Source organism: Schistocerca piceifrons, chromosome 3 (assembly GCF_021461385.2).
Source record: "Schistocerca piceifrons isolate TAMUIC-IGC-003096 chromosome 3, iqSchPice1.1, whole genome shotgun sequence".
Taxonomy (NCBI): Eukaryota; Metazoa; Arthropoda; class Insecta; order Orthoptera; family Acrididae; genus Schistocerca; species Schistocerca piceifrons.
In genome coordinates this window covers 853,020,115-853,036,311 of record NC_060140.1, presented here as the reverse complement: position 1 = coordinate 853,036,311, position 16,197 = coordinate 853,020,115, and the positions used below count along the sequence as shown (strand labels likewise).

Sequence of the window (16,197 nt, the reverse complement as noted above, 5' to 3'; positions counted from 1 at the left end):
GCTCAGCAACTGGGTGTTGTGTTGTCTTCACCATCATATCATCCCCATTGACACGCAGGTCGCTGAAGTGGCGTCACCTAATCAAACTTGCACCAAGCGACCAGTCTACTCGATAGGAGGCCCTTGCAACAAGACATTTCATTTCAATTAGATTAATTTCTATATTTTATTTTCCATAAAATTATTAATGCGTTCACAACTACACTCTACTTCCTACTACCATTTAACACAGAAATAACACTTTTACATCTTGCATAGTCACAGAGGTTTTCTTAACACTAACCTTTAGTATAAGATCAATAATTTTGATGAAATGGTTTTCATTCGACATTTAAATTTGAATTTAACTGTATTTTCACACTAACCACCTCACCAGGTGTGCCTTTGGCCCTGCAGTCTTGCACGCCACCCTGCCGGTCATCTGTCACGTTCTACATCGCTGACTACCACCACGCACTCTATGCTGCCATTGCATGCTACCATCATTACTGCACCACCCCAGCCGCTGGCAGTGGCCAGGTATTTTTTCTCAATACATACTGCACTGCCATGCTCCATTGTCAACGCAGTGGCTGTCAACGTGTTGGCCGTCAACAAGGTGGATGTCGGTTCACCTGTCACCTATCCATGCCACCGCCACTCACTGTTGTGGTACCCAGACATAGTGTTTGACTAGCCAGAGCAGCTGCATTCAACGTTGTTACCCCGACTTCCTCCTCTTGCACGGGGGTGGGGGGTGGGGGAATTTTGTGAATCCCACAGTCTACCCTAACAGATGGCTCTCACCTTGCAGTCACACTTAAACTATCTCCCAAGTACCTGCGCCATAGTTGACACCTGTCAACTGAAGCGTCTTGCCTCCAATATTGTACTCTGCCTACCATTGCTTTGCCTGAAATTTCTGCCCATGTCTGATACAAGCATGTGTCAGTGATGAATGGCCATGCAATATCTGCACAAGTGCTCCTTCTTTCATTGTGAACTGTTGCTACCATTTGTGAAACAGTGATTTTGATTTTGATCAGCACTTCAGTGAGGACATGAGAACAGTTGCATGGTGACTATTCGTGGACAAATCAGGTGAGTTGCCCTTGTGCACTGCTTCAGCAGATTGCTTGCGAGTGCCTTAGCATCCCAAGCAGTTGAGTGACTTACAGCTCACCTGCCGTTTTCCAAATGCAGTGAAACACACGAATGCCGTCTATGTTGTACGAGGTGCATTCAAGTTCTAACACCTCCGATTTTTTTTCCTAATTAACTACTCACCCGAAATCGATGAAACTGGCGTTACTTCTCGAATTAATCGCTCTGCAGACGTACACATTTTTCACAACGCTGACGCCATGATTCCATGGCAGCGGCGAAGGCTTCTTTAGGAGTCTGTTTTGACCACTGGAAAATCGCTGAGGCAATAGCAGCACGGCTGGCGAATGTGCGGCCATGGAGAGTGTCTTTCATTATTGGAAAAAGCCAAAAGTCACTAGGAGCCAGGTCAGGTGAGTAGGGAGCATGAGGAATCACTTCAAAGTTGTTATCATGAAGAAACTGTTGCGTAACGTTAGCTCGATGTGCGAGTGCGTTGTCTTGGTGAAACAGCACACACGCAGCCCTTCCCGGACGTTTTTTTTTGCAGTGCAGGAAGGAATTTGTTCTTCAAAACATTTTCGTAGGATGCACCCGTTACCGTAGTGCCCTTTGGAACGCAATGTGTAAGGATTACACCCTCGCTGTCCCAGAGCATGGACACCATCATTTTTTCAGCACTGGCGGTTACCCGAAATTTTTTTGGTGGCGGTGAATCTGTGTGCTTCCATTGAGCTGACTGGCGCTTTGTTTCTGGATTGAAAAATGGCATCCACGTCTCATCCATTGTCACAACCGACGAAAAGAAAGTCCCATTCATGCTGTCATTGCGCATCAACATTGCTTGGCAACATGCCACACGGGCAGCCATGTAGTCCTCAGTCAGCATTCGTGGCGCCCACCTGGATGACACTTTACGCATTTTCAGGTCGTCATGAAGGATTGTGTGCACAGAACCCACAGAAATGCCAACTCTGGAGGCGATCTGTTCAACACTCATTCAGCGATCCCCCAAAACAATTCTCTCCACTTTCTCGATCATGTCGTCAGACCGGCTTGTGCGAGCCCGAGGTTGTTTCGGTTTGTTGTCACACGATGTTCTGCCTTCATTAAACTGTCACACCCACGAACACACTTTCGACACATCCATAGCTCCATCACCACATGTCTCCTTCAACTGTCGATGAATTTCAATTGGTTTCACACCATGCAAATTCAGAAACCGAATGATTGCACGCTGTTCAAGTAAGGAAAACGTCGTCATTTTAAGTATTTAAAACAGTTCTCATTCTCGCCGCTGGCGGTAAAATTCCATCTGCCATTCGGTGCTGCCATCTCTGGGACGTATTGGCAATGAACGCGGCCTCATTTTAAAACAATGCACATGCTTCTATCTCTTTTCAGTCCGAAGAAAAAAAATCGGAGGCCTTAGAACTTGAATGCACCTCGTACTGTTATGTGCCAACGCTGCGCTTCATGTCGACCTTCCTGTTGTATTATCACACAGATTAGTATCTACCTTCATGTACGACCGTGCCTCACCTCAGTGGCTCTTTACTGCGATCTATGTTAGAAACGAACTTTTAGTGTTTATGTTGAGCTTTTGAACTTTGTGTAAGTTTTTGAGAAGACTCCCGCCTGCAAACTTTTAACACATTTCTTTCTGTACTGGCGCTGATAAACTGTGAACACTCTCTGTGAATGTCACAACTAAACTGTGGGCAGATCGCAGATTCCCCTAAATGTAGCAGTGTCTTCCTCGGTAAATAGTTTGTACTGCCGAAAATTTCCTGCCTTGCTTTCTTGTTGCTTCACTGTAACAGGTGTTTCACATAATTTCCCGCCCTCTCCTTCTTTTCTCCTTTATCTCCCTGGTCCAACTGCTGTGATAAATGTTGTGCAAAAAATATTTTCAGCGCTACCACAGTATTTTGGAAGCGTCTTCTTGTGACTCACTTTGGTCCTCATCATTGTCAATGGTTCATAGAACAGGAGTTGCATTGTTCATATCAGTGTAACATGATTACACTATGCCCCCCATTAAGCTGTTACATTATGCACCATAGGGCAGCTTCTTATATTTCATAAGTGTCTAAAAAGGTTAAAATAACAGTATGGATTTTTTACAATGGAGTGTGATACATTAGTATCAATGGCTATACTGCTCAGAATTACAGCAATTGTTCATGATTAGAAACAATAGAGAAAATATTATTTTATGATAAATGTCTTCTTCTCATATTCACATACTCCAAAAATATTTTATCACTCTCAGGCAAAGATAAACTTTATACGCTTCCAAAGAGTATGGACCAAAAGCAGTAAGAAAACGACGATCGTAAATAGGTTAAACATAAGACTACTGACCAAGATTGATAAACCTGCTACGTGATTTATAGTTACATGAGGAAATTCATCGTGTTAAAGCAAAATAAAAAGTGTAAAAGATGTGCTTGTAAAGTTGATTACTTAATTTATGTATGTACCATTAAAGATGCCCCTGCACATTTAAGAAAATCATCTCACATTAGAGGAAGCGCTACAAATGGTGGTGGTGCACATCGTCTAATAAATACAACAATAGATAGGCTACACCAGAAATGAAGCATTTCTCAACTGTTAGAACTCTTTTAAAAATCCCACACTAGAGATGGGCAAACTGAAACACGTAACTGTTTCGAAACAAATGAAACAGTACAATGTAATGTTTCGATACGCTGTTTCGAAACAGTGAAACAGTTTGCGTTTTATAATTTAATAAACCTACACATTTTATCATCTTGAATGTCTACTGTATAAGTATGTCCATATAAACATAAATGAGGCGCGAGAGCGCTAATCATATCGCAGAAAGTATGAAACTATCACTTAGGCGTTTTGGCAGTTCCGTATTTCATGCAGCAAATGCGCTGCTTTCGTTTTGTGTCGCTTTCATACTTTGCATTTGGCTGAGGACAGCCATAGCTGAAGACAGAAGAACCACCACGAACGGAACTGGAGGTGGGAGCAAACTGCAGAAACAACGGACATGCTACTGGGATGGTTCAAAATGGTTCAAATGGCTCTGAGCACTATGGGACTCAACTGCTGAGGTCATTAGTCCCCTAGAACTTAGAACTAGTTAAACCTAACTAACCTAAGGACATCACACACATCCATGCCCGAGGCAGGATTCGAACCTGCGACCGTAGCGGTCTCGCGGTTCCAGTCTGCAGCGCCAGAACCGCGCGGCCACTTCGGCCGGCATGCTACTGGGATTCCCACATTCTGTTAGTATGGGTAATATACTCATCCTGTTAATTTACATGCACACAAAGGGAATCATTGTGGATTATAGGCACAGTGACTATAGGCTCACAAATAATGCCAAATAATTCGAATAAATAACAAAATATAACAGAAAAAAATTTTGCCTTTCAAGGTGTTTCGAACCGTTACTATAAATGCACCATGCTTCCCATCCCTTCCTGTTCACCATTACACTATCAGTGATATGTCAAACAGATTGCTTGCAATTATACCTAAATCAAATTTGTATATATGTCTAATAACTGTCACTCTACGCCTTTTTTTGTTCAAAATGTTGTAGGCTTACTTGCGTTTCTTAATATGATTACTGTACATGAACAGAGAAGCGTATGTTATAAAAAAAGTGTAATTTAACTGAATTTCACATATTTATTATTTTGAATGTGAATAGTATGTGTTGTTTTATTGTTTGGTTAGTGTTTATAAAGCAGATGTTACGTCATTTCGGAATAGGACAGTCAGCTAGAAACGAAGCTTTATTTTCGGATATCTTTTGCTGCATGCTATTGGTTGTCAAAAAGATTTCGACACTCTTGTAAGTGTTTCACGAAGTGGTATGTTAAATGTGTTTCAGTACCTGTGCCGAGCCCGAATCTCGTCCGATACAGAGTGGAACGAAACATCACTGTTTCGATACAATTAGTCCGTTCCAAGCACAGGTGGACTGAAACAGTCTTATTTTGAAATAACGATACAGTTTCTGTGTCTGGCTCGAGATCGAATCTGGTCCGGTTATCCGAGACAGGGGCGGAATGAAACACTACTGTTTCGAAACAGTGAACCACAGCCGTTCCGAAACACTGAAACAGTTCCACGTATCGATACACTGTATCGAAACATAGAAACAGTGACCAAGTCTATCCCACACTGCTCGTCATCGCGGGGCTAGGGTATAGGGTGGTCTCTCCGTAACACGTATAATAATGAAGCAAGTATAATTTATGAATAAATTATTTCGATTTTTAGTTTTTACTTCCAATACCGATATGTATCGGAAATGAAACCTAAGATCTAATTAGTCTGTATTTCGGTTTTTAGATTTCATTTCCGGTAAGTATCGGAAATAAAACATAAAAGTCGAAACGGTAGGTTAACGGGCTTTCATTAAGAAGATATGCATATATTTTACTCTCTCTATGTGCCACACAAGAAGGTTAAAATTCTGACCTCCTTGGCGTCCCATGAAGCCTTTATGGACTCGTTAAAAATGGAAGTGCTTCATTTCTAGAACCTCTATTACTCTACTCCTCGAACGACGTGTCCCACAAACATCTGCAGCTTTTAAATTTCTCCACTAAATTTTAATCTGCCTCGCCCCCTGCCATGTATGTCACAACAGCATTTAACCTCGCGCGCAAATACAAAAGACGAATTTTCGTCGGACGGTTGGCACGACAGTGTTACACACGACATTATTTGGTTTTGGGCGGTCGTCTGTCGAGTGGTCCTAACCGACTGACATCCCGATGGTGCGTGTGTAGGTCCCTTACACAAAAAGCCAATTTTGACGTTGCGTCCGATGTTACACAGTATCCTACCTGCTTGCAGACTTACTTCGTGTTGCGCACACAAAAATAGCTGAAATTCGTATCTCCCGCCTCAGCTCAGTCGACTCATAAGCCTGGACCTGTAGTTGCACGTTGGAAACTAGAAGCAAGTGAGAAGATTCAAACTTCGAAGCCCCATCTTTGAAATTCTATATCACTTTTGGTGAATGCTGGACTCATTCTTCAAAAGGCTTTCCTCATCCTTGTCCAATCCAAAGCAGTGTTTCGTACCTAACGATATAGCGGTCCAAGCTATGTTAAGCACTAAAAGCTCTCGGCAGAATAAAGATTTTTTTTTGGTACGGAGGGAGGGGGGCAAATACTAAGGAAATAAATATAACTTACAAGAGCTTTTTCAATAATTTACCAGGATTGGAGCTTGTGTCTCATCCGTATTATGTATTTGTGGTAAGTAACGATGTAATGCTATTTGATGCAAAATTCACCAAAATTGTCTATGCCTGCGGAGGAGTAATTGTGCAGGGAATTACATTTCCGGAGGCCGCTTTCGATTAGTTATATGAACATATCTTGCATACAACAGTACCTGAGATTTACGAGAACTTGTGATAGTAACTTTCAGTCATTTCGAATACTAAATCACAATTCTAAATAACGCGCCGATACCAGTATCAAAAGAGCCAATCAGCCAACATTGCAAAGGAAAGATGCACATTTAGGTATTACCAACTGATTAATGCCGATCTTCAGTTGTTTCAGGTTCTGAATCAACTAGGAGCCGCATAGGCGGTTTAAGATGTTGAGGGTTGCAGTTAAATTTGTATATCGAGGACCGCCAAGGGTAGGACTAGTATTATAGCAAAAATAACCTTCCACACAGGGTTTCTTTCTAACACCCTGCAAATTTTTCTTTACGGGTCTCGTAAAATGCCGGCAGAATGCAGTTGATTCTTAAATTGACCTATTTATGTAGATTTTCCATAGATCGTTTTAAATTTTTTGGCTAATAAACAATTTAATTACAAGCCCTTAAAAACTGTACACTTTTTTTGAATGTAAGCAAGTACAGTGGTTGTCAATGTCAACATAACCTTGCGGCAGCAAGGAGCCGAAATAGGACCCACTACATATTGCGATTACCTTCCAGGTGCTCCGTTGCAACACCGCCAAACTCCACATATCGTCGAGGAATCTTCAGTCCACTGGTTTCGAAAATACTCGCGGAAGAGGGTAAGACACGCAGTACCATTATGTGCTGATAATGATAGTTGTCACTGTGGAAGTTTTGTAGTTGTATGTGACACTTGGTTCCTTCAGAAAAGAGTAAATTTTTGTTGGTAATATGTGTGTTCTTAGAAATAGAAACTACAATTTTAAATTAGTGGGAACTATCCTTATAACGTGAAACAACGGAAATAACGCCTTTTCTCTGTAAACTCAGAAATAGAGAATACCATATAGGCCTATATTTGAAGTGGTATTTTCACAAGACTTTCTCGCATTGTTTTACTATATTGATGTAATATTGTGACTCGAGTACACAACTCTTATCATTCATTATTCTGCTTATCTCAGCTGTTCTGCTACTGTTCTGTTTAGTACATAGAATTAAATGTGCTTAGTACATGCATTATCTTACAACAACTTTCTTCTGCAACTCGTTCTGAAAGTGTTATATAGGATTGTTATCAGTCAAACTTTTCTTGATCAGTAACGGAGACTTTACTGGGAGAGGTGGTGCAAATTACACTCCGTTTATAGAATGCCTTGGGGAGATAGCAGTATGGCCAAACGAGTCTTGTCTTCTTCATGTAATGCTGGTATTACTTACTTACTTACTTAGTGTTTTGCACTGAGCATTGGCATAAAATTTAAAGTGACCCATGTATCTAACAAACTGTACGTAGCACTTGCAATGGCCTGAACATGTCTCATCAATCATTTCAATATAGACGCTAAAAAACGACATTCAGTGTGTAATGAATCCGACAGAGCTACATACAGTATTGTTGTTATGTCAAGGCCTGACAAAGACAAGTAGGACAGAGTGTGACATTTGCAATGTTTGTGTTAGCTGTATGCTATTGTTTTTCAAAAAGTAAAGTAATTGGTTCAGACTCATTTCACTAGACGCATAAGAATTGTGTAGTATTGCTCCCCCAACCCACTGCCTCCACCCCTTTACCATTTCTTTCATTTTTATTAGTTGATGTGAGGGGGGGGGGGGAAACCACACACACACACACACACACACACACACACACACACACACACACACACACACACACACTCTATGAGCAGTGTAATGTGTTGTTGAAAGTTGAACATCTGTGAGATTTTCTTCCTTATAACTAGCAAGTAAACCTAAAAAATGCATTATTTTCAGCATTCACGAGGTTTTCATGTAGAGCTACAGTTTGGACACAAAGGAATTGTGGCTGATTCACAAACAAGGAGCTTACAGAACAGTCTGTTTGGGACATAAAATGTCAGGTGTATAGAAGAAGGCGATACTGTCATTCTGCTTTGACCAGTGACCTCACATTTTTTTTATGTAGTGACCTGGTTAGGTGGCTGGATGTGACAATTTTTTGTTGTTATAAATTGTGCATTCTGTAATTGTATTTATATCCTTGTTGAGAGCCCCTATTTCCTCACTGTGATCTGATATTTTGAATTTAATTTGTCTAAAAGTATCTTGTATGAGGGGCAGCCACAGCCATGAGTAGACATCTTGAATAAATAATTATTCAAGAAAATATTAATAACAAGAATATTTTCATCCAAACTGTCCATATATCCATAGAAATTCCAATACGTTACTAGTTAAAATATGTGTAATTGCAGTCTGTCACTGGTCATAACTGACAGATTGTATCTTACTTTTCAGTATGCCCATAATTTCTGCATTGCTGTACAAATTAATGAGAACAGACTTGTAGGAATAATTGTGAGAGTCATACCAGTCATGGTTTTTTGTGTGTGAATGTAGACATGAAGTATTCCTCCTACATGTGATCTAAGAATAAAATAATTGAAAGACCAGTTTGTAGCGTTTGCCTTATATTGCCTTATACAAATGTGGAAGCTGAATGATCTCAAGAGTGTTACTCTAGATCAGGAGTAGTAAGTGAAGATTGCGACCTTTATGCTATGTTTGTGATGCTATCCTAACTCATTATTTACAATGTGGACTGTACTTTGTACATTATGTAAATCCTAAGAAAGAATGATATACATGTCTGTCAGAAGATAAAGAGTTCTTTTTTCTTGCTCTCCAAAAGAGAACACAAAGTTGCAAGTATGATAGCTGTTGTAGACAGTCATTGTGTGTACATCTCCAATTTTAGATTTTATTGTCATCATACATTTGTACACATATAATGAAGGTACTGCAAACTAACTTTCTGAAGCTCGTATTTGCAATGTTTGTTTTTAGAACTGTGATACCTGATTCAGATAACTCTCTTCTGTTTTGTAAAATTGTCATTTAAATTACCCCAAAATACTGTTCTGTAAGCTGAAGAGGAAGTACACAGAATACACTATTGTAGTACCTTGTATGGTGCAAATTTTTAAATGGTTCTCGGAGCAGAATTTGCTGAATTGAGTAAACAGTTCAGTAATTTCTGTTATTTCCAACTCTGTTAGCCCTCTCCCACCCCCCCCCCCCCCTGCTCTGCCCCTTCCCTCCCCAAAACCAGATTGCGATCTTCATTTTGATTTATTTTTCAAAATCATGTATGATTTATTTACATTAGTGGCAACCTATTGGCATTAAACTATGAATGTAGACTGTGTCAACATAAGACCTCAATCAATAATAGTTTCATACAAAGATGCCTTTACGTCAATTTGTATACAATATAGGAGCATCCCAGCAGATCATACTCCGAAATATGGAATAAAAATTGATCAGACTTACTCTGGGCAACGTTAGGGGTAATCCTAGCTGCAGATCCTTCCACCAACAGCACCGAGATAAAGATAAATTTCAATTACAAAAGCTTTTCTCAAAGCCAGCTCCCATAGTACTCCTGAAGTTCTTCTCCAAGCCTGTTTAATGTAACGCCTGATCAAATTGCACATCAACTACCGTTGAATGGGAAAATTATAACATATGTGGAGAGGAAGCTTCAAAGAAATACTGGTGAGGAAGACCACTTTGATACTCTCTGCACCGTGCAAGAACTGGAAGCAACTTTTGTCTGTGAAGAACAATAAAGCTGCAGACCTACGTAATCTAATACCAGAGCAAATTAAAATGTTTGGGCTTGTAACAAAGCAATGAATCTAAATTTAATGGACACCTGCATTTCAAAATTACAGATCCCTAAGATCTGGTGCAAAGCCAAAGTTGCAGCGCTTTCCAAAGCCTGGAAAGGATCCAACTGATTCTAAAAGCTTCTGACCACTTTCTCTTCTTTGCCAACTGTACAAAGTCCTGGAAGGGCTGATCCTCAATCACATCACACAACATGTCGATAAAAACTTTATAAATGAGCAGTCTGGTTTCTGCCCAGAAACGTTATGCTGTGATCAAATCCTTAATCTGACTAATATATAGAATATGGATACGAAAGAGGACAGGCCACAGAATGGCATTCATATATCTGTCAGCAGCAAGAAATTTATTAGAAAGGTATATTCAGTTACGAAAGACTACTGCTTAACGCAGGTCATCCAGTGTTCACAGCAAAACAGGTTTTTTGTCAGTCTGCATAGTAGGAAGAGGCAACGCAGGACATTGAAGAATGATCTCCCTCAAGGTAGCGTACTGGCACCCCTGCTGTACAGCACCTGTGCTAATGACCATTAATCAATCCTGGAACAAGAAAATTTATTTATACAGATGACACAGGAACTGCAGCTCAAGGCAAAATCTTTGAGGAAGTGGAGATGAAGCTGACAGCAGCCCTTTAGGATTTCGGCATGTATTACGATGATAACTACCTGAGGCCAAATCCCAGAAAGATGCAAGTTTGTGCCTTTCATCTGAGATACTGGGAAGCCAGGAGGAAGTTAAGAGGGCAACAACATGCCACTAAGATGGTACAAAATATCGGGGAATAAAGGTGGACTGTAGTCTCGCATTTAAAGACCATTGTCAAGAAACAAGGCTGAAGATATCTGCTCAGAACATCATCATACGTAAACTTAACGGCACCACCTGGGGATCACAGCCTAACATGCTCCATACATTCACCCTGGCACTATGCTTATCTGCAGCAGAATATGCAGCAGCAGTCTGGCGAAATTCCAACATGCTAAACAGATGGACACGGCATTGAATGAGACTTGACACATTGTGACTGGCTGTTTATGACCAACTCCTGTCATCAAAATCTATCAAGTTATGGGTATAGCGCCGCCTGACATCTGCAAAAGAACAGCCCCAGAAATTGAGAAAAAGGAGGAGTCTGACCCCAGGCATCCCCTGTTCAGACATGAAGCAGAAAGACCAAGACAGGTCAAGAAGGAGCTTCATGCACACATCAGCAATTCCATCAGCACCCAGAACCCATAGAACAGAGCTGTGGCAAAATTGACTAACTTAAAGGGATAGGAAGAACATCAAAGAGAATCCTGCCATGGGCTTTCATCTGCCATATGTGATATGGAAGGCTCTTAACCAACTGAGGACAAGTGTCAAGTACAAGGTGAACGTCAGGAAGGGGAGCTAGACGTCTGAGGAGGAATTATCTGAGTGTGGCGACCTACAGGGCACATATCACATCCTGGTCTGCACAAACCTGCCCAATACTTGCACCACAGAAGATCTTTATGTAGCAAGTGATAAGACCATCAAAACTGCGGAATTCTTTAGGCTGTGGTCCATTTAATAGAAAACTGTGTCTTGCTATATTATATTATCACTTTCAGTATCTCATATTACTGTACTGTACCTTTATTTGTCATATTGTATTTCAGTTAGTTTGTATATCGAAGTTCTGGAGATGTATAATAAAGTAAAGTGTTTAACTTGTCTCCTCTGAAGAGTATGCTCTTGGCTACAGTGTCTTAGGTCTGTATGACATCTATGTAAAAGAAGGCCTAGTCTACTACATTCTGGTACACCTTTTTTGACTTTCCATACATTGACGTCACTTTGACTTTAAGATTAGAATGAAGCTATGTGAGTACAGCAAACTGCGTTCTTTGTTGTGTATGTAATTTGAACTACATTGTTTATATGCCCTCAAGTTCTTACTGCTTCCTGACCATCTGCATATTTAATTACTTGTACCCCATCGTTTATTCTTATTATCCAAGCTTTCATCCATAAATCTCTTATGTTAAATAGTGTAGAGACATGCAACTATTGAATCTCGCATTTCTCTCAGTAGCTATTTGATCTGTTGTTTCCCTAGTGCACTCTTGTCACTGCTTTCCTTTAAGTATAATTCCATTATTAGTGCCATGTCCTTCCCATATGTAAATGTCTCTTTTGACTGTCATTATCCTTCAGTCTACCATACAAGCAGTTGCCGTGAAAATCCTAGCACCAGTTAACATCACTGTGTGTTCTGTATGTCTTCCACCTCATGATCCTTTCGATGCAGTCACTGACAGAACTCTTCCGAGCACTCCCATGCATATTCCTCCTTGTGGGGGCTTCAGTGCACACAGTCAGCTGTGGGGCTTGGCTACCACTTGCTCGAGGAGTCGAATTATTGAGCAACTTATCCATTCTGAGAATATCTGCCTTTTGAGCTGGGTTCAGATGAGAGACTTTTCCCCAGCTGCAGGGTCTTTTTCAGCCATTGACATGTGTTTTTGCTTCCCAGCTATTACAGACTCGGTTCAGTGGAAAGTGACAACAGATTTACATTCTATTGACGCTTCCCAGTGTGGATCCATCTGCTGACTCAGACGGTGGTAGACAGAAGACGACAAAGATGGGTGATTCGAAGGGCAAATTGGTTGCTGTGCAGTCAACAGGCTATTTTTGAACAAAAGGATTGTGCACAGGAGACAGTGGCCCATATCATTTGTGAGATCCAGTGGGCTGCTGCTAAGACCATCCCCCAGTCCAGCAACTACATCAGACAACGATCTGTACCTTCGTGGAATGGCGACTTCCTCAAAGGAATTCAAGACTTGATTCACAAGTTTGGGAATCAATTAGGGGGATCTCAGGCAAGGGCAGTACACATTCCTTTACGGCCTTGTCGAGAAATGGGGTCTTGGTGGACACACCTAAAGACACGGTTCAGGTGAACACTTTTTTTTTACAGTCACTGCATCATCTGGGCAAGCTCCTGTGTTTAAGGTGTTTTGTAGGACTGCAGAGATGGGGAAGCTCCATTTCTGCTCGAAATATGAGGAAGTTGTAATCTTATCCTCCCACACATCATCATTATATTTCTCTTAGTCTCTTCATTATTTTCAAAAGCTTTGAGAGGCGTAAGATATACATAAGAATAACTTTTTACTTATCTTCATTTTCTTTTCTTGCTGTTGGCTTCAGTTCTTGCGTCTAGGGCTACATTCTTGCAGCTGAAATTTTGACTTACTGGGTTCCAGATGACAAAGTAACTGATGAAGTACTATCCGTGCTATGATTTTCTTTTATTTTACCCCATTCTTCTATATCACACTGACTTCACAATCTCCATTTTTAAAAAGCCATCAATTACATTGTTGTAGCCAAATTAAAAAAAACATGTGCATTTCCATCATAGGCATGCCTACTGCTACTTACATTCTACGGTACTCACAATATTCCAAAGAGTTTTCAAACTTCCTTGACGAAAGTAGACTCTTTACCACATTATATCATTATCTTATAAATGGTTCCAGAAATAAGTTTAATTATTAGCATTAGATTGTGCAATTAATAATATGAATTTTAAGTATGCCAGAATTTCTAATTTCAAATATGTCTAAAACAAGAATAATTTTAACTGGTGGTGCATATCGATTGTAACAAATTAATTTCTTTTTTATACATTTTAGCCTGAAATATAATACATCATATACAAAATCAAATGAAATTTTTCAGTGAAACAGCCAAGAATGTTCACTATACAAGACTCGATAGTATAAATGGTATCGGTTATTTCTATTTAAAAAAAAGTTAATGTTAGAAAAGGATGTCCCATTATGAAGTCTGCAACCTTTCATTCTCCATGTGGGAACTGGAATCAGCTTTGTCTGTGGCAAGAGACACTGCTCCAGGACCTAATGAGATTCAAGGTAGGTGGTTAGTGTTTAACATCCCGTCGACAACGAGGTCATTAGAGACGGAGCCCAAGCTCGGGTTAGGGAAGGATTGGGAAGGAAATCGGCCGTGCCCTTTCAAAGGAACCATCCCGGCATTTGTCTGAAACGATTTAGGGAAATCACGGAAAACCTAAATCAGGATGGTTGGAGACAGGATTGAACCGTCGTCCTCCCGAATGCGAATGAGATTCAATATGCCATACTTTGTCATCTGTGCCCTGAAGCTAAAGGACAGCTCCTCTTTTGTTTTAATCAGATCTGGTTTGATGGACAGTACCCTACGACTTGGAAGGAGGCAATATTAATTCCATTCTGTAAACCAGGAAAGGACGGTAGTAACATTTACCAGAGTGTAGCCTGTACCTGTTGTATGGATTAGACTCTTGAATGCATGGTCAACGACCGCCTCGTCTGGCTGCTTGGATCCTGAAATCACTTGAGCCACTCCAAGTATGGTTTCAGGTGCTACCATTCCATCCTTGACAACTTAACTGTACTGGAGATGGCGATACAGGAGTCTTTCTTACACCGAAACCATTTTGGTTTGTGTGTTTTTTGACCTCGAAAAAGCATATGACTCTACTTGCAGTTAAAACATCCTTCACCAATTTCATGAATGGGTACTACGTGGATGTCTGCCACTTCTTATCCAATCCTTCTTCAAGGACCAGCACTGTCAATATAACCCTGGTGATGCCTTGTCTGACTGCTGTCTCCAAGAGAATGGGGTCCCCCAAGGCAGTGTACTCAGTGTCACACAGTTTGCCATTGCTATCAGTGGCATTTCCTCTGCAAGCCCTGCCAAATGCTCTTTGTTTGTGGATGACTTTGCAGTCTTCTACTCTTTCTCTGGTCTAACAATGACAATGAAGCAGCTCCATCTGACCATCAGGAGGCTGGGAATCTGGACCAAGACAACTAGTTTTGGGTTCTGACCAGGGAAAACTACATGTGTCAGTTTTAATCGAATTTTTAACCAAGCAGTGCTCACAGTGGGGGAAAATATTTTACATCTTCAGGAAACTGTGCACTTTTTGGGTTTATTATTTGACTCGAAATTAAACTGGCTACAACACCTGAAAGACCTACGAACAAAGGACTTCACAGACAATGAATATTTTTAAATGCTTTAGCAGAAAATCATGGGGAGCAGACAGATCCTGTGTCCTGCAGTTTTGTAGTGCATTTGTTCAATCACATTTAGATTATGTCAGCCTGTATTTCCTATCTCAAGATGTTAGACACTGTCCACCATGAGGGCATTCGGATATTGACTGGGGCCTTTCAGACCAGCCCAATTCAGAGTCTCTGTGTAGAAGCTGTTGAACGAACACTCCAGATTCAGTGGCATATTCTTTTGGCTTGACAGGCACAGAAGATCTCAGCATCACTTCAGTCATTGGCATTTAGTGCAGTGGTCCAACCCAACTCTGAACGGCTGTTCAGGAATCAGTTTCATGTGACCAAACCATTCGAGATACGTGCTGCTGAATGTCTCAAAACTCTGGATCTATCAGACCTCCGAATACACAGCCAGGGATGGAACACATTGCTGCCTTGGTGTCTTCAGGGGCCCAAAGTTATTTTAAGTTTGATGCAGTATAAGAAAACTTGTACTCTAGATTACGTTTTTACAACTTTGTTTTCCTCCATTTTAAGTATGTACCACAGTTTCATTGTTCTTTATACAGGTGGCTCCCAGCAAGAGAATGTCTTAGTTTGTTCTGCTGTTTTCCCTGATATGGTTTTCAAATTATGATGCGAAGTTACATGGCATGATGATGGCACTGCAGAGGATTCACAGACTTCGCTGTACAAGGTTTTTTGTCTGTTTGAACTTGCTTGATGCACTAAAAGCACTTCACCAAATGTATCCAGTAGACCAGTTGATTCAGCTCATCCAGGACTCCTTACAGTGCTCCAACACCATGGCAAGGTGGTGATCTTTTGCTGGGTACCTGGCCACATCAGGATACAGAGAAACGACGTGGTCGAGAAAGCAGTCAATGAAGCATGTCGGGATGGTGTTGTCCATCAATGTCCCATCCCGTTGCATGCAGTCTTCTCATTT

General features: G+C 40.8%; 1 protein-coding gene across 2 annotated transcripts in view; it reads left to right on the top strand.

The window, feature by feature from the left end:
• Positions 1-6,623: 6,623 nt before the first annotated feature.
• The window catches only part of LOC124789457 (MICOS complex subunit Mic60), a 53,681-nt gene continuing 44,107 nt past the window's right edge, over positions 6,624-16,197 (top strand). For both annotated transcript variants that reach the window (XM_047256825.1, XM_047256824.1), the window contains exons 1-2: positions 6,624-6,741; positions 7,048-7,130. In XM_047256825.1, coding sequence (XP_047112781.1) covers positions 6,697-6,741; positions 7,048-7,130 — 128 coding nt within the window. In that variant the 5' untranslated portion in view covers positions 6,624-6,696. The remainder of the gene's footprint in view (positions 6,742-7,047; positions 7,131-16,197) is intronic.